Source organism: Anabrus simplex, chromosome 4 (assembly GCF_040414725.1).
Source record: "Anabrus simplex isolate iqAnaSimp1 chromosome 4, ASM4041472v1, whole genome shotgun sequence".
In the NCBI taxonomy this organism is placed as follows: Eukaryota; Metazoa; Arthropoda; class Insecta; order Orthoptera; family Tettigoniidae; genus Anabrus; species Anabrus simplex.
Genome location: NC_090268.1, coordinates 279,918,127 through 279,943,366, shown reverse-complemented (window position 1 = coordinate 279,943,366; position 25,240 = coordinate 279,918,127). Strand labels below are relative to the sequence as shown.

The 25,240-nt window shown below is 39.1% G+C and overlaps 1 protein-coding gene across 1 annotated transcript in view; it reads right to left on the bottom strand.

Annotated features, from left to right (window-relative positions):
* Positions 1 to 25,240, bottom strand: part of Tmhs (Tetraspan membrane protein in hair cell stereocilia) — a 166,979-nt gene that overhangs the window by 9,877 nt on the left and 131,862 nt on the right. The window contains exon 2 of the mRNA XM_067145539.2: positions 8,353 to 8,601. Within this exon, the coding sequence (XP_067001640.1) occupies positions 8,353 to 8,601 (249 nt within the window). The remainder of the gene's footprint in view (positions 1 to 8,352; positions 8,602 to 25,240) is intronic.

Below are 25,240 nucleotides of genomic sequence, written 5' to 3'. Positions count from 1 at the left end.
TGAAAACAGACTGATGTAAAGATAGTATCCTCTGGGAGCTGACTTCCTTCTTACAGAATACTGTTGACTGGAACTGCGAGCTCACTGCATTAGCTTTACTACACCTTGATTCAATCTCTCTTACTGTATTACCATCCTGGGAGAACACACATCCTAAATACTTGAAATTATCTACCTGTTCAAGCTTTGTATTACCAGTCTGACATTCAATTCCGTTGAATTTCTTACTTACTAACATCAATTTAGTCTTTGAGAGGTTGATTTTCATACCATACTCATTGTACCTATTTTCAAGTTCCAAGATATTAGACTGCAGGCTTTCGGCACAATCTGCCATTAAGACCAAGTCATCAGCAAAGGCCAGACTGCTTACTACATTTCCACCTAACTGAATCCCTCCCTGCCACTTTATACCTTTCAGCAGATGATCCATGTGAACTATGAACAACAAAGGTGAAAGATTATAGCCTTGTCTAACCCCTGTAAGTACCCTGAACCAAGAACTCATTCTATCATCAATTCTCACTGAAGCCCAATTGTCAACATAAATGCCTTTGATTGATTTTAATAATCTACCTTTAATTCCATAGTCCCCCAGTATGGTGAGCCTCTTTTCCCTTGGTACCCTGTCATATGCTTTCTCTACATCTACGAAACAAATACAGCTGTCTATTCTTCTCGTAGCATTTTTCAATTCCCTGGCGCATACTGAAAATTTGATCCTGACAGCCCCTCTGTGGCCTGAAACCACACTGGTTTTCATCCACCTTCCTCTGAACCACTCATCGCACCTTCCCTTCCAAGATGCCAGTGAATACTTTGCGCGGTATACTAATCAATGAGATACCTCGATAGTTGTTGTAATCCTTCATGTTCCATTGCTTATAGATAGGTGCAATTACTGCTTTTGTCCAATCTGAAGGTACCTTACCAACACTCCATGCTAATCTTACTACTTTATGAAGCCATTTCATTTCTGCCTTCCCACTATACTTCACCATTTCAGGTTTAATTTCATCTATTCCTGCTGCTTGATAACAATGGAGTTTATTTACCATGTTTCCACTTCCTCAAGCATAATTTCACCAATATCATTTCTCTCCACCCCAGGACTTTGCGACCTGACCTCGTTGTCATTAACAAAACGAAGAACATGGTAGTCGTTGTCGACATCACCATCCCTTGTAAGAATGACTACCTGTCCCTGCAGAAGGGTTGGGACCTTAAGATTGCTAAGTATGAGCCGACTGCAAGAGTTCTATGCGACACTGGCTACACCGCCAGTGTTTCGATTGGTTTCTGGGACAGTGCCAATGCGGGAACCTTCTGGTCAATACACCTAGACGACTGCGATGCAGTGTAGGGACTACCGTTGTAGTGCAGTATGAGTGTAGTGAGTATAGCGTGTCTGTGCGAGCGCCAATGCGAAACTGTTTGTTTCATATGCTATGAATTTCATTATGATCTGTATTGACAATTGATCTCTATCAAAGGGTAGAGAAGGGACCACCTATTCAATGAATACTAAAAGCATGTATAATATCTTATATAATTGGGACTAGTTTCGACCCAATATATACTGGGTCATCTTCAGCCACAATCCAATTGAAAAAAGCGTACACTCACATACAACACATAATAAATTAAACAATCAGGTATGTTTCAATTTACAATCCAAATTTTAAAATATTGATGAAGTCGAACAACACATCAAAATTGAAATTAAATGACACTTCAAAACTTCTGCTGTTGGTGCCGAACTATGCCGTTGCTCCTGCGGTGACCAAATGTTCATGAGTTGATCTGGGAGTTGGCATTCCCTATCTGCACAGACGAGCCACTTGGTTTATAGATTGTGTTTTATACAGAAGTAATATGGGTAATGGTTTGTTGAAGGGGAACATTCATAACTTGAATAAGTATTCCTTGTCATCAGATGTAGTGATCTACTGTTTATTTGGTTTGAAGTGAATGCGCTATGCTGCTTGTAAAATGTTTGCATTTGGTACGGACACCAACACCAATCTGTATACTCTTGAAGCCCTGGAGAATGAAATCAAATGACTGATACATGAAATTTCAGAGGCAGAAATAAGTGTGTTTTAGAATATTTTATGTTCAGGAAATGCTTGTATTGAGAAGGATGGATGCTTGTACTGAGAATGATAGATATAATTTTCAGCAGCTACTTTGCTGAAAGGTAAGATATACATTAGTTTTCAACTTCATTCATTATCAATAGGCCTACTGTAATGAAACTGAATGCCTACCCATGCTACTACAGCTTACCGGTGAGTCTAGCAATGGATTACAAACAATCTGTTCCCTCGATGTTCCCTGCATGGTGTGGTAAAATTCTGCTGCCTCTCCCATATTACTGTAGTTATATAGCCACTTCTTCGATAAAAAATTGTTTCTAACAGACAGTTACAATTACAGTACCGTACAATTAAATGTAATGAAAATTGTAATTACTTTTATTTAGAGTCTCATGAAGGAATAAAACTACAGTATTGCACATTTAATTTAATTTTTTAGCCTAATATTAGGCATAAGAGAAGTCATCCCAATGAAAAACAGACAGAGTATTTTGCACTATATGAAAAGGGACTGAAATACAGTATTCACTTCCAATTAATTTTCTAGCAAACAACTCAGCATATAATAAAACAAAATAAAGAAAAGGTCAATAATGAGCTGGATACAAAAGTTCAAGAAAGATTTAGAGAGAAACAATAGAAAGAGAGATTTTTTAAAAAAAAAGTTTGAAGAATGGAAGGATTCCAAGGAAGAATGAAAAGAAAACCCAGGCCAAAGTGGTCTGAGGATAGAAGAATAAAGCATAGTGTAATGATGAAGGAAAGAACAGAAGAGTAAACAACAAGAAAGCATGAATTGAAATGGCCTCATCATAAAGAAGAAGAAGAAAACAAACTAAGATTAATTCTGAATTCTGGTTAATATTTCCAGCCTATCAAAGTATTATAACTTGATCATTTAGCCATCTTGACTTCATTAGACTCTGCAAACCAAGGATGCCAATCAACACAGAAGAACTGCTAGACCCTGATTAGGGGCTGTCCCTCGGCAGGGCTACAGATGCTGTAACATTCTATTACAAACATAAATCACTGTTTGTATATTGAAAAGATTCTGTGCACTTGACTGTACCCATCAAAGGCGACAGTGAATCCACATCTCTAAAATTAGACTCCAAGGGAACTACACTAACCTTCAAAAATGAAACTTTCAGTTCATCAAACCAGTTCGAACTAAAGCCTGTGAAAGCAACCTGAGTTAAAGTTATAGTAGCAATAAGACCTTTCACATCCGTGATAATACTTCTTGCTTTATTAAGAGAATCCAATTGAGAAAAAACACTTTAAAGGTCATGATTTAAACAACTTAAATTTAAATGATTTTTTAATTGTTAAAAATGGATGGTACAGAACTTTTGGCCCATTTCCAAAAGAATTAACTATAAGAGATCATTTTATTTGTGTACAACAGAATACTTGTATTGTCAGGTCATCATTACTGGTACCTTTAAATATGTTATGCTCTATCTTTCAGACTATGTTTACAGTCAACCTTGTTGGCTTTTTCTGGGGAGAACAGTAAAGCAGATGGAGTAGGGGTTTATGAGTTTGGCACGATTTGTCAAAGAAAGTAGAAGACCATAGTGGTACTTGACCAATGGAAATTGAGTAATAACACTGATGAAGCTACAGAAAGTAAGAGGAGATATGAATAACAGTACTGGGCCCAGGTACTGGAAAGATCGCTTGATGTTACTCTTGCCCTGGCAAAGAATGCATTTGCTTTTAGAGGTACAAAGGAGCATGACGATAACTATGATGGAAATTTGTAGTCTCTTGTGTTGTTACTATGAAGTACGAATACATAATGAACAACGAAGCGGTTTAGTCAAAGGACTTACAAAATATCTTAACCATGAAATTTAGAATCAAATACTGCTCCATACTTCATTGTCTGACTGAATTATTAAATACAGTTAATCAGGCACCAATTTTTTAATTGATACCGGACACAACAGAAGATATGTCTAAGTAAAATCAGTTGAGTTTTTTCTGCAGCAATATTGCAATGTAAAGAAAGTCTGGATGAACAAGCGTTGATGGGGTGAAAGTTCCTTTTGGGGATCATTGTAAGTATCTAGGTGTTAATATAAGGAAAGATCTTCATTGGGGTAATCACATAAATGGAATTGTAAATAAAGGGTACAGATCTCTGCACATGGTTATGAGGGTGTTTAGGGGTTGTAGTAAAGATGTAAAGGAGAGGGCATTTAAGTCTCTGGTAAGACCCCAACTAGAGTATGGTTCCAGTGTATGGGACCCTCACCAGGATTACCTGATTCAAGAACTGGAAAAAATCCAAAGAAAAGCAGCTCTATTGGTTTTGGTTGATTTCCGACAAAAGAGTAGTGTTCAAAAAATGTTGCAAAGTTTGGGCTGGGAAGAAGACGAGCTGCTCGACTAATTGGTATGTTCCTAGCTGTCAGTGGAGAGATGGCGTGGAATGACATTAGTAGACGAATAAGTTTGAGTGGCGTCTTTAAAAGTAGAAATGATCACAATATGAAGATAAAGTTGGAATTCAAGAGGACAGATTGGGGAAAATATTAATTTATAGGAAGGGGAGTTAGAGATTGGAATAACTTACCAAGGGAGATGTTCAATAATTGTCCAATTTCTTTGTGATCATTTAAGAAAAGGCTAGGAAAACAACAGATAGGGAATCTGCCACCTGGGTGACTGCCCTAAATGCAGATCAGTATTGATTGATTGAATAGGGCCTACTGCAAACTTATCCTACAATCTTAACCATGATTTTATGTAGGCCTTCTCTGTGACTGAATTAATTTTTATGAATTTTCATGATTTTTATTTTTATGAATTATTTTTTATCCCCCTGTGGGTGGGGGCGATAGAAATAACGCCCACGGTATCCCCTGCCTGTCGTAAGAGGCGACTAAAAGGGGCCCCAGGGGCTCTGAACTTTGGAGCGTGGAAGGGCAACCACGGGGCCCTCAGCTGAGTCCTGGCATTGCTTCCACTTACTTGTGCCAGGCTCCTCACTTTTATCTATCCTATCCAACCTCTCTTGGTCAACTCTTATTCTATTCCGACCCCGACGCTATTAGGTTTACGAGGGCTAGGGCAGTCTTTCATTTTCATGCCCTTCGTGGCCCTTGCTTCCTTTGGCCGATATCTTCATTTTTCGAAGTGTCAGATCCCTTCCACTTTTACCCCCTCTGATTAGTGTTATATAGAGGATGGTTGCCTAGTTGTACTTCCTCCTAAAACAATAATCACCACCACTCACAGGTTTTATTCAATTATTTATTCCACTGAGCATTTCAGACACTCCATCGTTAGGTGGTCAAATGGTGACATATAATTGTTACTCAAGTTGATACACAACTATTTTCAAAGAATATTACGCTATTGCATTTAAGAGTACAGTAGGAGCTATGTAGGCCTACATTATGAATTTATTACATGTATGTTGCCGGACTGAGTGGCTCAGGCGATTAAGGCGCTGGTTTCCTGAGCCCAAGTACGCAGGTTCGATACTAGCTCAGTCTGGTGGTATTTGAAGATGCTCAAACACATCAGCCTCATGTCGGTAGATTTACCGGCACGTAAAAGAACTCCTGAGAGACAAAATTCCGGCACCTCGGCGTCTCCGAAAACCTTCAAAGTAGGCCTGGTTAGTGGGATCTAAAACCATTATTATTATTATTATTATTATTATTATTATTATTATTATTATTATTATTATTATTATTATTATTATTATTGCATCTATGTTGGGTCAATTACAGCCGTTTTCTTAAACACATAGAGTTGCTTCTACAGCTTAATATTCGTTTTAAATACCGTCTTCATTTTCAATTTTATCACTGAGCATGAGTGGTGGATCCGTTAACTGAAGACTACAAATTGATGGAATTGCGTAAATGTTTTTATTCCCTTCGGATGTGCGTGTAAAATAGTAAGATAATTCTGAATATTTGACGCCTATATTTGATGTTCTATGCCATGTAGATGTACAGCACCTGTTGTTCTTAAAACTAAAACACAGGCATTCCTTCAAGTGCCATTGTAGAGCGTCTTTTCAGAAAATGCAAAGATGTACTTTGGTATAACGATGAGAATTTTAAGAATCAATCATTTTGTAAAGTAGACGGTAAATTGTTTCAAATGCTAGAAGTCATTAACTAAAATAGAAATTATGGAAAAAATAATTTTGGGAGTTCCGAATTGTCATGCTTAGTTTCACTTAGTGATGATAGCCATGTACTGGTAATATATCTATGCTAAAAGAAACATACAATAAAGTAATATCTTTTTCTCTGCAAACTTCTTTATTTTTATTATTCCAGCCCATGCGATAAAAAATGTCAGTGATTTCCTTAAGAGTGTCGAACTGTGAAGTAATTGTAACTGAGTAAAATATTTCTCTAATAACTGTAATTCATTCCAATTACTTTTATTTTATTTTTCCCCCGTCACTGGAAATAATGCATACGCAAGTCCACTGAAGCACTTTTATTAATGCGTTACAATATCACGCATTATGACTGGTTGCCATGAACGTACCATCCGTCAGATTATATGTACGGTACTCAAAATGTAGTGTCCAGGGCAGTCTGAAAGCATAGGAGAGCATGCATGCTGTATGGATGCGCGAAGCATCTCCATGGGTATGCCACTACGTCTCTTGATGGGCTTCTCTTCAGACCAGCATACGTGTGAACATTCCCTTGATAAACCCTGACTTTCAGATACGGTCAGCAATGCAAATCTTGTAGCCCACACTCTGGACATTATTCCGACCAAGTTCCCTATCCATACCGTACTATGGATAGTTTTTCTGTCTAGAGCGGATTAAGTAGGGAACGTTTAATTGTAACCGTCCGATACAACGTGTCCCGTGCTTAGTAATACTGGTAACATATTTGTCTTACCGGTACACTTAGGCCTACATTCTGTAGCTTATTAACTAAGGCTTTTTTAACTTGTTCGACGTATTCACACACTTCAATAGTGTTCCAGGAAACCTAATTAAAGTTATCTGTATTCAAATGGTCCACCGCTGTTTTATAGGTAGAAATACACAATTGCCCACAAATCAGGGTTGCCAGATGTCCCGTATTTTAAGGGACAAACCACATTTAAGGATGTCCCGCGTCTCTAGTAAACCATCCACAGGACGCAATTTTCCCGTATTTTCAAGACTGGACTAACATTTCTATTTCACCGTAAAATCCCCAAAACAGGATCGTGAAATTTCTTTATTTACAGTAGCGTAGATGCTTTAAGTATTCTATTGGAAAGAATCACTGTTGTATAAGCATGCACTGTTGGGACTCAGCATGATATCTTTGCAACAATGAAAATAGGCTGTCGTTTGAAATATTTGAACAAGATTTTTATATATTTGCAATGTCTACACTTTAAAAAACTCGCCATACAAAAATATTTATTTTTATGATGTAAAATGCAAATGAAAGTATCCGTTCAACTTGTTTAAAGTTTATGAGTGCTGTAGACTTATTATATGTTGATCAGTTGATTATTCATAAATGTTGAAAACCAATGAAAGGCCGTGTCTTTAAAAAGACATGATGAATCTGATTTTGAATGTACAGTCTAACTTTATTAAATTTTCTAAACGATGCATTAAAAAAACATAATTCGGAGTTTTTAAGTGTTAAAGGCTATCTGAAAGGTAGTGTCCCTTATTTTTTCCTGAAAAATCTGGCAAGCCTGCCACTAATTGCCTTTGTGGCCTCAAGCAAGCCGACAATTTTATGTTCGGTAAGAATGGAGAATAAGTTCGAATTTCTCCCTGCTGACATTTTGTTCTGAGTGATGTACGATAAACCAACTAGGGCCTAATCTCCTACTATTCGAATATGTCGAAAACAAAGGTAGCCCCAACACTGAAGAATTGTAAAAGTGAATGCAACGATGTCGCATAAACCGTCAACTCGGGAATATTTAGAGGTAGCCTATATTGTAAAATAATCAAGATTCTCAGACCAATACCAGAATATATAAACTACTTTTTTCCTCTTCTTTATTTTATTCTGCTTGCATTGATAAAAATACAATCGATTTACGACGATGTTTACGAATAAACTTAATTCCCACTTACTAAACTAAGCATGAGATTTGGCCTCCGGCGGGTAAGCCATTTAGGGCACTCACTTCGTGGAGTGATAGTCTGCCCTTTCTATGGTCTATTGTGGCTAGACTTTAGGCTGAAAGAAAGAGGACAAAAGGTAATAATATTATAGTTAGCAGCAGCCGTACTGACCCTTATAAAGAGAACCGTTAGCAGTGTAGCCTGGCTCGGCCTGGAGTCTCACGTGGCGTGTGGCTAGGATGAAGGCGAGTGCCGCAAGAATGACGGCATCCAGACAGCCGATGACAGAAAGCAGATAGGCCCAACGTAGTTCACACTCCCCCAGAACGTAGCGGTTAGCGTTGGCACCACACGTGAGACGCACCTCGGGAGCGTCCCAGCCAGCAGGGTAAGTCACTACTCCCACCGTCAGGCAAATGGCTGAAACACATCAATACATCGTTACTGTTCTTGCTGTGTCAAAGAAACTATGCATGCACTGACTCTTAAGAGAATAATACAATTACTGTGGGGCTACAAAGGGTCACTGAAATTAACAAATGTATTCCTGGTCCTAGAGAAGAAATTGATGCAGTTAGAAACTGATAAGATCGAAATATTTTTTTAGTCGGGGGAAATAGGACTGGTATTAATGAGCATAAGTTGATGATGATGATGATGATGATGATGCTTGTTGTTTAGAGGGGCCTAACATCGAGGTCATCGGCCCCTAATGGTACGAAATGAGATAACAAAAAATGAAAAGCATCCACTGACCGAAAAAAAAATGTCATGAAGAATGAATGGATGGACATGAACACAACAAAAACAAAAAAACAGTGGATCAGACTCAAAAAAGATTGTAAATAATAGTATTAGTGACCAAGAGACCACTTATAAAGCACAATGATGCTAATGGCAGTTATCGGTAGTAAAGGAGAACCATGATATTTCTCAAGCTGCGGTACTAATCAAAGGTAGCGTAAACTCACGGTGTTCCAAACATTAAGGTACTACTCACAAGTATTGTACGTCGTAAAGGTAACGCAGACCTATGGTGTTTCTCACAAAATGGCGCCACTCATAGCCAACGCAAACCGATGAGGTTCCTCACCTAGATGTACTAATTACGGGCGCCGGTATTCCCGTGGTGTTCCTACAGAGTGGGTACTAATCACTGGCAACGCAGACCTACGGTGTCGCTCGTATAGTGGTACAACTCAAAGATTACGCCCAGACGCGTGGTGTCGCTCACACGGGTACAACTCACAGGCAACGCCCAGACCTGTGGTGCTGCACACATGGGCACGACTCACGGGTACTGGAAACCCATACTGAACCCCACTCGAGTGTTAGGAATCACAAAACTATGTGTGGAGTACCTAACAGAGTGGTACTACTCGCAAGTAAAAGCGACCGATGGTGTTCCGCGCGTGATGGTACGAATCAAAAGTAGTTTCATGGTTCTAATACAATCATTCCTTGGTCGCCCCTTTTAGTCGCCTCTCACGACAGGCAGGGGATACCGTGGGTGTATTATTCGTCAGCCTCCCCCACCCACAGGGGGTGTGTGTTTGGTCCGCGAGAGGTATTTTATTTCCCTCAAGTCCGCCGGCAAGCCGGTTAGGACCCCACTATCCGCCACCTGGGACGCGCCACGTGGGCGTATCACCTCTCCCCCTGCTACGCCTGCGTAGTAGGTTCGTGGGAGTACAAGTTAACAGGATCTTTCACATAACTAGGAAAGTCTGCCCTTAACTCACAAACGAAATATTCACACTTCATACCTTTTTACTCAAGGTCTGTGAGTAGGCCTACTTGCATGCATATGAAAATTAATTAGCCTATAAGCGTGTACACACACACACAAAGAGAAAAGAACAGTACAGGCTATGTTATAGAAGTAAAGGAAAGAATTGGAAAATGTCATTCTTAATTTCATCTATTACAGATACATTGATTTCTCAGCGAGCACCGATTCTCATGCGCATTCGTCATACTTTTCATTTAGTCGAATCGCACTGGAAAGTGAAAGGTGAAAGATGCAGAACCAAGAAACAATTCTGAGTTAATATTTCATTAAAAGATGAGTAACACAGTAATAATCTCGTATTTGGATAGCCTCAGATTGGATTATATTTCTTGACCTATGATATTTCACGACACTTTTTAGTTTTGTTCGGTAAAAATACTTTCGAATGCATGATCAACGAGCATGGTTAAAAATAGACTAAGTAGAAAGTTAAATATACAAAACTGGGGAATAGATACAGGATAGAAGGTAAGCAGAGATACGAGACTATCTGAAGAATGTCTTCAAACACTGGAGACCAGTAGAGACATTTTTTTAACGTTAGCAGTTTTGTAACGTGTTATAAGTTTCCCGCCATACACGTCCGTGGTACTTATAGTCACAAGTTATACAATTTAGACTTCAGCTGGAAAGGACCAGAAGAGTGAACTACGATGCTGAGTGGTGGAGATTACTAATATACAGTACAGTATATCGTCCGGATCCATGGCTAAATGGTTAGCATGCTGGCCTTTTGTCACAGGGGTCCCGGGATCGATTCCTGCAGGGTCGGAAAATTTAACCATCATTGGTTAATTTTCCTGGCACGGGGGCTGGGTGTATGTGTTGTCTTCATCATTTCATCCTCATCACGTCGCGCAGGTCGCCTACGGGAGTCAAATCAAAAGACCTGCACCTGGCGAGCCGAACCCGTTCTGGAATCTCCCGGCACTAAAAGCCATACGCCATTTCATTTCATTTTTCCCAGTATATCGAAAACTAACACACTGAGTAGTAATTATTGCGCAAGTGGTCATGGTTTCGACTTTAGGTCCTCCCACAATATTACCATTTGCTGGTAAACAGCAATGAAACAGCCGGTAATGGGACACCGGCAATGAACTATCTGGAACTTAACATCTCGTATGAAAAAAGAAAAAAAAACAAGTGTTTATCTTGTTTTGTGCTGCCTTGGCAGTCTGTGGTAGAAAATCGCGTTATGGTGGTCATATAGTTTATCTGAATGGTAGAAAAGCCACGCCGCCTCACATTTTTGTATGTGTTAATTCTGACCTAACCGATATGAAAGTACTACAAAGGAATCGGAATTGTGCAACCTATGTCGTATCTTTCCCTTGCTGGTTAAAGTTGCCGAAAGTATCCATTGTCAATAATCGGAACACTCCTGGTACACACATAGCTGCGGAGTTAGCTCATGTACTGTACAAGAATAAAGGATTTAATGAGAATTGTGGTGCTACTGTACTATACAAAATGTTTACCGTAACAGAACACGTTTGAACTCTTTAAAGGAGAATGAATGAATGAATGAATGAATGAATGAATGAATGAATGAATGAATGAATGTCCGTCTTGGTTTTTTTTCGTTATGTTGCACATACCCAGATACGTCTTATGGCTGCGATGGGATAGGACAGGGCTAGGATTGGGAAGGAAGCGATCATGGTCTTAACCAAGGTACTTCCCCAGCATTTGCCTAGTGTGAAAATGGGGAAACCACGGAAATTCACCTTCAGTGCTGCTACATTGGGGTTCGAACCCAAGCTAACAGCTACACACGTCGAACCGCGTAGCCAACTCGCCCGGTGCATGAAGATGTATTGGCAACAATGAGCACGAACAACTTTCACTAGTGGGTACGTGAATATCTATCTGTTACAAGTAAATGTGTTGTGGTATTAATTACCTCAGTTGGAGAGTTATGTTAAGAGTGAAATTGTGAAATACGACACCTCTTTTTACCATAAATTCATCTCTCTACTGTTTTACAGCGGGCTAACATAATAAGCTACAGCAATATAAACACAAAAAACGCCTGGCTCCTCGGCTGAATGGTCAGCGTAGTGGCCTTCGGTTCTGAGGGGTCCTGGGTTCAATTCCAGGCCGGGTCGGGATTTTTATCAGTCACAATAACATGCAGTTTCCTATACATGGCACATTTTGCCCACCCTCATCGAAGGGTCTGTCTTACAAAGGCTGCATCAGGTTAGCAATAACCACGAAATAATAATAATAATAATAATAATAATAATAATAATAATAATAATAATAATAATAATAATAATAATTTTACGTTCCACTAACTACTGCGATTTTCGGAAGAGTAGAATTTCTCCCGCAGGAATTATTTTACGTGCTTATAAATCTGCCGACACGAGGCTGGCCTACTTCAGCACTTTCAAATACCACTTAAATGCGATGAGTTTTAAAATAATAAACTTATTTCGTGTTAATGGAATGCACTATTCAAAATTCTTCACAAAGGTCAGTTCTTTACGTCGCCAATCAGTCAGTAGTGGAAGTAGTGGAAGGATGAGTTTACCAAGATTGCCGACTGCAGTTCGTTTCTGACCCCGGTGAGATTTAGTGTGCGAGACCCAAGAAGCCTGTCATTTTCCGTATCCGATATCCTCATTCTTCGAACGGCTGAGATTCTTCTTCGATTAACATTACATAACAAAAATGTCTCTTTATTATGTTGCTTAGAACCGAAGTCGCCATTATTTTCTCCCCATTTGTTCTCGTATCTTGTCAGGTCGAGTTTTGTTATTTATTTATTTATGTATTTATTTATTTATTTATTTATTTATTTATTTATGATCGTTCCAACCTCCTGTGGGTTACGATTACACAATTTCCTTGACTATTAATGTTCTTTCTTTTTACGCCAATACTCCTTCATTCTCTGGCTCGCTTTTGCTCGTTCCTCATCCGAGAACACCCTTCTTATTCTCCTGGGTTTCTCTACGAACAGATCCGTCACCTCCGCAGTTTACCTTCTCAACACTGCTCTGTTTGAGATATCTCCCTCCTCAATGCCACACTTTTTAAGATCCTGATGAACTTCTTTCAGGCAAGGTACTTGGGTCTTTCTTCTTTCCTGGAAGGTGGTGATCTTATTTGTTAGGCGTCTCGGTGCCATTCTTCTCAGGTGTCCATAGAAAATCAGTCGCCTTTTTCTTATCGAGGTTGAAATGTTTTCGCATTTTTCATACAGCTCTTGATTTTATCTCAAACGGAAGGTAAGCTCATTTCCTATTGCTTTCTTGGGCCCTAGAATTTTCCTCAGAAACTTAGGTTCTTTCTTTTCTATTTCGGCAATCCCCTTTCTGGCAATTGTCTCTGCTGTATAGAAACATTCAGGTTTCACCACGATATTATAGTGTCTGAGTTGGGCTTGATAGGAGAGGGACTTATAAGTTTCCTGGCATAGCCTGAATGCAGTCTCCATCTTCTTTGCTCTTTCTTCGACAGCTGGCTTCTCGTTGTTGCTAGGAGGCAGAAACTCCCCTAGATATTTGAATTTGTGGACTCTCTTTATGTCACCATACTTGGTCTTCATTGTCCATGTTGGTTCTTTGGGATCTATGTTCTTGTGCTTAGTTTCCTCACAGGATATTTGCAGTTCTGCCTTTTCTGCTGTTACTTGCAAAACCTCTATCTGTGTAGTGGCAGTCTAGATTTTCAGCGCAGAACACTAAGTTATCTGCAAATGCAAGGCATTCAAATTTTAGCCCATCCTTTTTGTGTCCTATCTTGATTCCATTCGGGATATTTTGCTGACTCATTTCTTTTCGCCATTCCCTTATCATCTTCTCCAAGACGCAGTTGAAAAGGACCGAGGAGAGGCCATCTCCTTGCCTCACACCTGTCTCGTAAAATCTCAAGCTATAATAATTTCACATCCTCGGCTTTGTTCAAAAACCATAAGCAAATTCACTTTACCAAAACTCTACCTACAAAATTCACCCATTGATTTCAGTGAATCTGTCAAAGATCTCGGCGTTATGATAGACGAACATCTTTCTTGGAAGCAGCAAGTTACCAGCATCACCAGGAAAGTATTTGCGACACTTAACTCACTCAGAAGATTCAGCAACATATTTTCTCGAGTATTAAAAGAACGCCCCATTTGCACTCTGGTATTACCTCATTTCGACTACTGTGACGCCGTGTACAACGACCTGACTGCTACTGTTAACCACAAACTACAACGCGCGCAAAACGCCTGTGTACGCTACATATGTGACCTACGTTACTTTGACCATGTTACACCTGCCTACGATGAACTCGGTTGGCTAAAACTCAAACAGCGCCGTAATCTTCACGCTTTATGCCTTCTTCGTCGAATACTCTCCTCATGCTCACCTCCCTACTTGTACAGTCAATTTCACCACCTCTCATCCAATCACAGTTTTGGAACACGGTCAAAATCTGATACACTCTTATCTATTCCACCTCACCGGACCGCACCACACGATACACAAACTCATTTGTTATTTCTTCGGCACACCTGCTAGTTTTAGGCAACTTTGTCACCGCTACCTACTAAGTAATGCTATGTAAATATTATAGATTTAGCCTTCCTCAAACTATAGACTTTATATAATCCAACTGTTATTACCAAGGATAATAGAAATTAGCTAATCATGTCATAATTGTGTAAATAATAATAATAATAATAATAATAATAATAATAATAATAATAATAATAATAATAATAATAATCATATCATTCTCCTTTTTTCCTATTTTTATTTTTTATCATAATATTGTACTGTTTAGTGGTTGCAAGTTGTTTCAATTGTAAGTGTATTTATTTCAATTTTTTACATGTAGATGCTGTATTTTCTGGTTATATGGAAGAGAGGGTCTAATGGCCTTAATCTTGCCAGACAAAATAAATCCATTGTATTGTATTGTATTGTATTGATTTCAAACGGTTCTAATAGCTCTCCAAGGAATTTTACTTGTGACCACGTGTTTGTTAATGTCTGTTGGATTATATTAGTTGTTTTGTCATCAATTCCAAATTCTTTCAGCACTTGTATTATTATTATTATTATTATTATTATTATTATTATTATTATTATTATTATTATTATCTGATTTAAGAGTCACAATGACGTGATGATGAGAAAGATTACGACTGACAATATTTACAAAGGAATAAAGGAATGAACACACAAACTAGAAACGAGACAGAATCATTAAATATAATATGTTTTTCACCCTTAAAAATAATTATCTTGGATTTCAGATCTAAGAAGGGTCAAAATGTGCAGACAATAAAAGGTCAAACCAAAGTCGGTCGAAAAAGAGAAAAATTATCCAGTTAATTCGGTCATCAGTTACCAAGCTTTTCAGTTATGGACCCTTGTGGATATAGTCCTTTTATCGTCAGGGAATAGCGTACCAAAGGTGCGAACTACAGTACCTGGGCCTTTTTGTCACCTCTTACAACAAGTAGCGGATACCGTGCTTGGAACCCCCTAACCTACATGGAGAAGAGAGATACGAAGAATTCTGATTTCCCTAAATACAGAGGAGATGGTTATATACAAAGATAAGTCGTTGAAACTTGGAATGTAAAATAGGTACGGATAAAACACTGATTCTTTCATTGGACTAATTTAAGATTACCCGATTAGTATACACACAATTATACTTGAAAATGAATTACAAAAGTTCGTTAAATGGTGGTTATTTACAAAGTGTCTAGTCCTTCCAGCCGGTCTCAAGTTTGCTGATATTTACTCCTCCGTAATCTCGATTGACAACACTCGCTTTCACTTTGCACACGCCACCCTCACTTAACATAGCAGCTACATGCACGGGTTAGAATACAAGTCTGTTCACTATCACGCAGCACTAGTGTACACTTGGCTAGACTCCAGAGAAGGCCGGTTACTATCATCATTCACGCGACTGCTCCACACACTGAACTACTCAACACGTATCACTCGAAAATAATACCGCACCAATTCTTCTCACGAGGACACACTCTCAACACTACCCTCTAGCAATACGACACACTCAACAACAACAGCTCAAACACTTAACCACGACGACACACACTCAACACTCATTGCTCTGTTCCAACACTACTACTCGGATTATTCTCCCGTTTTGTTGCGTGCCTGCTTTCATCTGCCTGATGATGAAGCACTATAATCTTCGGGCTGCGTCCGGAGCAGGAAAATTCTAGTTTCACCTTCCAGAAAGTCAACGGAAACATCAGATGAAAAGTACAATACAAGAAAAGGCCGACACATGCCCTCAGGCCGGCTTGGAGGTCGCCAGCCTGACTTGCCCAGTCCTTCCAGGAAAAACAGAAGGGGGTGTACAAAAGGGCTGACGGTCACATAGACACGTAACAATACTTGCCTATTGTCTCGGATACCTTATTATCGTCGAGGTCGGAAGAGAGAGAGAGAGAGAGAGTTCCCGAAGGAAAGCCAGACGGGGAAGGTGGGAGAGTGCAGTCCAGCAAAATGTCAGACCCAGACGTCGACGTTGTACTCACTAAGAACGTTCTATCATGTCTCCCTGAGCAGATTTCAGCCAGAAAATATATCCATATAATGTTTAAAAGTAATTCACCGCTTAACTGTGTAATAAAATCGACCGCTTTTAGAAGTATGATCAAGAAATTATTTTTTGCCTTCTCCCCAAATGCCAACTTTCTTCCCTTGTTATGTTGATAGATGCGCTGGCTTCCTACTCAGATTATCAATGGAATTTTGCCAAGCCAGAACGGACAGACAAAAATGAAAAAGACCAATATTTATCAATACTCGCCTAGTTACGAGATAAAATATATGTAATACAAAATAAAAATTTAGAAGTAGCCTATTATTTGATCTATATATACGCAGTTCTATCTATTCTTCCTTCACTAGAAATGAAAAGCAATGACCAAATCAAGATAATTCAGGCCGAAAACCAGCGAACTGTTATAAAACAGAAACATGGTCTACACCTAATTTTTCATCCTTTTTGGAAAAAAATTTGCAACAGTAGCAACCCATGCAAGCGCTGTCGTTATAATCCAAGAGAGTGTATAAAATTCGACCTCAAAAATTAATAGAACTATTTACAGAGTGATCACCTTCTCCAACTTCTCCGGTTGGTCTAACGGGTTACATAGACTATACCCTGTACACTGCTTCAAGCGATTCTAATTTCTTTTAACACTAGAGTCTACCTTGAGTGCATACATTCACTCACGAACTGTCCTGTTAGTAGAGTGGAAAGGTTACGGCTATTATTTCCAACATTGACAGCTGCAGCAATTCGTTTCATGTTTAGTCAATACGGCTTGGCTGTGAGCTAATATATTATCCAGTCGTTTGCAATCTCCTTTCTAACTACAAGCAGACATCGATAAAGAAGACCATTTGTTATCCTTACACTCGTGCCTTTTCTTGGTCGGCGACCGGCGAAGTAACAATACTTGCGTCATGATTCAAGGAAGTAAGTACTTTCATACAAGTATGTCTAATAACTACATTTATCGTTAAGGTTTCGACAAGGTTTGATGGAAAATCCTTCATTCTGAACATCTGTTAAGTTCTTTGTCGCATAATTTAAAATATGCAATTTTGCATATATCTCCCCTATTACAACACCATATTTCACTATGATCAATAAATAAATAAATAAATAAATAAATAAATAAATAAATAAATAAATAAATAAATAAATAAATAAATCAGTTTGTCCGAATTATTTCATAAACTGTTGACTCACAAGGATCAACACTCGCTTTTACGCCGAGTTGTCTCAGGGGCTGAGCCACGCCATCTATAATAATAAAAGGAAGTGTTTGTCTGTCTGTTTGTCTGTGCGCGATGCCCAGCAAAATCTACAGCACGCAGAGATCTGACATTTTGAATATAGGGGGTCCGAATGCACATCGAAGCCGGAATTTTCATTTTCGCTTTCGTTGGTGAGTTATGCACGAAAAACCATCGGAAAACGTGTATTGGGATATGACAATCCAACGTAGAGAACACAATTCAAGGAGCCATTTTACGTCTCCATGGCGTAGGAAGCCGTTTTTGGTCTTAATGGTGTGAGGGTATATGTCGCTGTTGATGGTGATTCGTCCGTCGGATGGGGACGTAAAGTCTTGAGCTATTCGAGAGGAGTGGGCTATGTGACGGCGCCGAGCTTCATCCTTTTCATTCTTACTCTCATATATCATGTCACTCATTTCATCTCATTAACTCATCTGAGTAGGATGACGTCATGAAAGATATTCGCTCGTAAAAATTCGCTTACGAAGATTCATCTCACTTCATACCCAAACAGCGTAGAAAAAGGGGGGCAAGGGTTGGACATGTATATATTTAGAGGAAATATATAGGACAAGTCAAATCTACGGCAAACAAAGATCTGAAATGTTTGTCATAGGTTGGCACACGTTTTCACCTAAGACGCAATGCTGTGTCTAAGAGCAATTCTTGCGCCAAGACGTGAAGCTGTCAACGTCATCAATAAGCAACACTCACAAGAATTATCCGGTTACCATGTTTTCTTTCAACTAACTGAATCTCACGTTTTATTATTTCATTTAGAGAAAACAAAGGTTATTGTAAAGAAGATTAGATTATAATAAGCACGTACAGATCTGAAATTTTTAACATTCGTGGCCACAGCATTTCACCAATTACGCATGGCTGTGTCAAAGAGCGATTCTTGCTCCCAGAAGTGAAGCTGTCAACGTCATCAACTTTTACAAGAATTACCCGATGTTCTACAAAGTTACAATTCTATCGACTACATGGCAGAGCTTTTGAAAGACTTGGAGTCACCTGGAGTACCCTCCAACATCTTAGAGCGGACGATTGTGGCACCGATTATCCTTCTTAAGAATAAGAATCCTGCCCTCTGCAATGAAAACGACTCAGAAACTGATGACTAATATTATTGAAGCCATTCTCATGATTGGGCATTCCGCGAGCGAAGTAATATCCATTCCTCGGATTCGAATAATTTCTTCGGATATACAGTTTAAGTTTAGATGTCTGCAGTTCCCCGTTTGTTTCAGTTTCGCTATGAACATCAACAAGGCACAAGAACACTCTCTTAAAGTTGTAGGACTCCATCTTCGAAAAGGCTGCTTCTCCCATTGCCAACTGTACGTGGATTGTACAAGAGTTGGAAAGGTAAACGCACTATATATCTTAGCTCCATTTGGAAGGACACTAATATATACTTCAACCGGAAGCTCTATAAGGAAAAAGTTTTTATAAAACAGTTAATAAACGCGGGCAAAGCCGCGGGTACATGCTAGTATAAAATAAGTCAATAAATAAATTTTTTTTAAAACATTTAAATTCCGAATATGTATTTGTTTCCGTTAGTGGTACTTTTCACGAGTTCAGCGTTCAGTAAAACTATTTTAGCAGAGTGGGGAGAACATGACATTATATTTCCCCTCAATGTCTTCTAATCGTGCTTGGAATTCACACTGGATTCTGTAGCAAGATTCGCAATGTTGTTACTGATTCGCACAATCTGTGCTGTTCTACGAGAAAGCATATCTTCATGTGAGAGAGGCTTCAGCTGTCAAAATAGACTCGAAACCGACAAGAGATAATCGCTGAATACGGAGACACTGGCTTATCGGGTACTAAGGATTTCGACACAACCGCTGCATTCGACAGCAAATCTGACTCGCATCTGGGCGAACATCTCCATCGCCGTCAAGACGAAACTTGAGATTTGTGGGAACTCTCTTCTTCCCCATCGCAACATATGTGGCAGAAATTAGGTCTGTGAAGATGGCAGACCCCGGTAGGATCGATGCATTGGAAATGTGGTGTTACAGAAGGCTATTACGAATAGATACCATAGACAGCACACCACACCAAGGAATCGATCCTGAGAAAACTCAGCGTAAAAACGAGTGTTGATACTCGTGAGTCAGCAGTTTATGAAATAATTCGGATAAAATGATTGATTGATTGATTGATTGATTGATTGATTGATTGACTGATTGATTGATTGATTGATTGATTGATTGATTGATTGATTGATTGATTGATTGATGCTTGTTTAAATGAGCCTAACAAGGTCATAGACACTTGATGTTAAGTGATGAAACGAAATGAAATAACAGATTAAAATGTATCTACTATCGAGGATTTAAATAATGATTATGAATTAAAAATAATCAGTGTATCTAATTAGGAATATGTTAATAAAGTGATTTAAAATATAAACAAATGTAATAAAATTAAATAAGGCATTGACTCTGAAGTGAAATAATATTTCATTCTAACTTAAAGTTACACATAGCTAAAAATATAGTCAATACAATAAAAACGTAGATAGCATAGAGCTCTGCTGTGTACACGTTACGGGTTTCAGGTTGAGGGAAAAAGAAACCTCTTATTATCGACGATGAAGTCCGACTCGTTGGCTGAACGGTCAGCGTACTGGCCTTCGGTTCAGAGAGTCCCGGGTTCGGGGATTTTAACCTTAATTGGTTAATTCTAATGGCACGGGGGCTGGGTGTATGTGTTGTCTTCATCATCATTTCATCCTCATCACGACGCGCAGGTCGCCTACGGGAGTCGCATAGAAAGACCTGCACCTGGCGAGCCGAACCCGTCCTGGGATATCCCGGCACTAAAAGTCATACGACATTTCATTTCATCGACGATGAACGCACGGCCTACTTTAGCTTCTGCTCTCAAACCATCCGTAAAAATACCTACTGAACCTGGATATCGGCTAACAATGGATATGAGGAGCCTTCGATAAATTGATGGGTCTGTGTTCACTTTTGGGCCTGTGTGCAGATCCAGGATGATTTTAGGTCGTTGTATTAACGATGGAGGTACCTTACCTGGTCACCTAACAAGGGAAGAACCGAGCTCGATAGCTGCAGTCGCTTAAGTGCGGCCAGTATCCAGTAATCGGGAGATAGTGGGTTCGAACCCCACTGTCGACAGCTCTGAAGATGGTTTTCCGTGGTTTCCCATTTTTCACACCAAGCAAATGCTGGGGCTGTACCTTAATAAAGTCCGCGGGCGCTTCCTTCCCACTCCTAGCCCTTTCCTGTCCCATAGTCGCCATAAGACATATCTGTGTCGGTGCGACGGAAAACAACTTGCCAAAAAAAAAAAAACCAAGGGAAGGAACTGAAGGTAATCAAACAGTCCGTAACTGCTATCCAAGCACATATCAACCGGTTGCATTGCCCGTGGATAAGCAGCGTACAGCCGACGGTTTTCACTGTGGAATACGCAGGGTTAGCTTGGGTGAAGTGCCATCTGCTGCAACTTCGGACACATTGTCAGGAGACCAAGGACAAAGGAAAAACTGATCGAGGGAAAAATTGAGGTCCGAAGACCCAGAGAACTTATACCATGCCGATGGGCAGACCAACTCAAGAGCCTAATCGGAGAGCATTAAGGAAACGATCCACCATATTCAGGATAGGGAATCCTGAAACCCGGAGGAGAACTGTCAACATTCTTTTACATCATGCCGTCACCACACACTTACGTAGGGTTAGAACATGAGAGAGAGATGTATACCTACAGTAATAGTAATCTGGAATACTTCTCAAGGATAGCAATACAAGAAGCTACAAACTCACCTTTCAGCTGTGGTCAATGTTAAGAAGTTTTAATTTTTTGCTATTTGTTTTACGTCGGACCGACACAGACAGGTCGTATGGCGACGATGGAATGGAGTTGGCTGGGAAAAATTGATCGTGGCCTTAGTTCAGGTACAGTACCATATCTGCCTGGTGAGAAAACAGGAAACCAAGGGAAAAAACAGTTAATTTGAACCCACTACCTCTCGAAAGCAAGCTGACATCTACGTGACCTAAAACGCGTAGATAACTCCCTCGGTAATGCCATGAAGTAAGTTACGTTACATGTTTAAGAATAAGAGATACCTTGTGCTTTTGTTTTGTTAGATGTCCATCAGCTCTTAGACTTGTCAGTACGTTTCTTTTCTATGTTTTATTAACTAAATCAGATCTTATGAAAGGTTTCTTCTACAGGTATCAAGAGATCCAAGAAGTTAAGTTGGTAGGAAAAGGAAAGGTGATTTACCGGAGCCTGGTAAGGAGGAGTGTCCCAATGAAATGAAAGTGAGTGGGCGCTGCAAAGTACTGTACTTTCACAGCTGGCGTGGTCCAACTTTTGTAGTCAGAGCTTGAAGCGGAAGTATCGAACACCCGTGGAGAACATACTGCCCTCGAGCATCTTTAGATCTGGGACTAATAACTTAGGAATCATTGTCCCATAAGGGGCCTGATACAAGACAATATTAACTTTTTGCCTTTATATGTTCACCTGATAGATCTTCCTTCATCTCTGTAAATCATTTTCATACAAAAGTTTCCTGTATTTTTTTTTCTTTTTTCATTTTAGTGAAGAATGTATGTTCTAGTCAGAACAGTGGGAGTGGCACTGCTATTTATCTCTTATGACGTTTGTTATTAGAGTTGCTTTATTTACAGCCTTGGTCAATTGATAAAAGGATGAAGCTATTCTTTGACCTTATTTCTCAAAATATGACCGGATGATCCTCTAAGAATTGTGCAGAATTCTTCAGATGTAGCTATTCTCAAGGATGAACCAAAATGGTCATATTTACAAGCGAGAAACCACCAAAAGGAGTACAAGTATACCTTCAAAAAAAGTACAATTCGAATTTTATATACTGAATATGCCTGTTAATCTCATTGTGGCCCATCTTTTAAAAGGAATCCTCATTCAAGAGTGGTGAAAAAGTTGCTGTCTCTGCTTTATTTTCGAGGTTGGTCTGTTTCACTCCAAAACTATGGAAATATATATTTTATAGCCATTAAGAACTAATCGCATAACAAAGGCAATTTTTGCACACAACACGAAATAATCAATGATTATACTTAGGCAAAATTTCAAGAAAATCCCTCAGATAGATGCAGATATAAAATGTTTTTTGAAATATCCGTTCGCTGCTGATGAAACCCTTTTAACTGAAGTGAAATTGTTCAACTTTCATAAACAATATTAATCAAATCAAAATCATCACGAGCTATATTTCTTTTGCGTCCTCCATAAAGCAAAATTTAATTACTCTTACTGGAAACCTTTATTAAAAGTTTTTCTAAATATCGCTGTTAAGAGTAGTTCATGGCTGGTCCCTGTAAATGACTCTTGAAGGCGGATGTAATAAAAATCTACCAAAACCTACAACAGAAAATAATATAGTGGGACAATCTCACTTTACTGTCATAAATCATCTTTACCATTTTGTATTTAACATTAAGTTTTTCGCTGATCATGCAAATACGATATATTATGAAAATGTTATTAATTTCAATGGATGTGTTATTATTATTATTATTATTATTATTATTATTATTATTATTATTATTAATCTGAATGCTGCAACTGTATTTCAGATGCGTCCCAATGAAAAGGAACTTTGGTTAGCAATGCCCGTATGTTGGATCAGACAAGTCCATCGACCGAAAGCTGCTTGGAAATGAAAATACAGGTTTTCACCTCACAATCAACAATATTGTTGGACATAATTTCTTAAATTAGTTGCATGCCCCATTTTTCTACTCTCGTCTCCATCCAGAAGAATAATTTTACTGTATCACGATCTCTTTCTTTGTTTACGTCGCACCGACACAGACAGGTCGTATGGCGAACATAGGACAAGGACTGGGCAGGAAGCGACCGTAGCCTTAATTAAGGTGTGAAAATGGGAAACCACGGAAAACCATCTTCAAGCTGACATCTACGAGACACAAACTGCGCAGCCAACTCGTTCGGTCTCTTTCTTGAAGACATCTCTCTCTCGTTGTATTGTGAATAAGGCGAGGCATCGATATATTTCCATGTCCTTTCATTAACCTTTCATGGAATTTAGTGCAAAGTAGGAATCAAATATTACAGACTATCTTTAAACAAAATTATAACAATTTCCAAATAAACAAAAAAATACTCACGCTTTACGAAAGAAAACAATAATATGCCGTCGATAATACGACGAATACAGAGCCAGTTGTTATTTCTTGATGAATGCAGTATTTTTGTACCTGTCTCTTGGCACAGGCCAGAGCAAAATGTAGCTTCCACCGAAGTCTCAGACTCGTCTATGACTGTGACAATATGGAAGTTGATGAGGTATGGGTGGTGCTGAGAATTCACATTCGGAGTGCGACTAATGCATCTTGATGTTGTGAAAGGTGCCACTCATTAGGCCAATAGAGCTAAAAATAGCCTTTTTTGGTCCAGTGAGAAAAGTAACGGATTACAATCTACCTCACTTCTCGTCATGTGCTGTACGCCTCATTATAATGCCGCTATCGGTTTTTGCCGTGTCCCTTTACCGGATAATCTTCGGTGACGTTTTTCTGAGGATCCAACCAGCCTCTGGGCTGAAGACTTAATAAACGATCAGAACACACGATAGAGTCAAAATTGGGAAAAATTAAGATACTTATTACAACAGATAAAACATAAAAACTGGGTCATGAGGGCGAACATGCTAAAGACACGCTGGTATATGATAAGAGACTGTTAAAATAGTGCGGTAATATGGGTATCAGGTAGGTTCTATTGATTCCTTACCAGGGCTTGGAACGAACACATTTCATCTCAGTATAACAACAAATTATGTACATCTCCATAGCGGCCACGGGTTATAATCGGTTATAAATCTTATTAAATTCCCTTCCTGGAGATTGAGCCACTTCCGCACAAGATGATCTTGTACACAGAAGGTATCAATCAGAAGAAAACTGAACAAGTCCCTTTGGGGAAATGCATCAATGGAATGACAGGAATAACTAAAAATGTCTAGAAAATTCCAAGATGTTTCAATGAAAAAGAAACTGTTGCTTTACGCGTGAAAAGGACACAGTACAGAGGCATCAGTGGGCAAGGGCTACTCTACCTGACTATGGGTCTTTACTCTCTTCCAATGTCTTCTTTCAACACACAAATCTTATTTTATTTTCTAGCCATTTAACGGCGTACAGTACTAACAATAACAGGTTTTGCGACTCATAGAAGAGGATAAGTAGCAACCACGATGTTAATAAGGATAGCTGTGGTATTTAACTTATTGCTTGTCAATTTCGACGTTCCGTTTTACTCTAACAGATGGCAGAGAAACGGATCTCTGTTGGGCGATATATGGCTGAGTTTTAGTTATCTGAAGTGTCAACAGAGAATTTTTACACGCCAATATCGTTCGACACGGAATGCTGAATAGCCTTTCTTCCTAAAAATT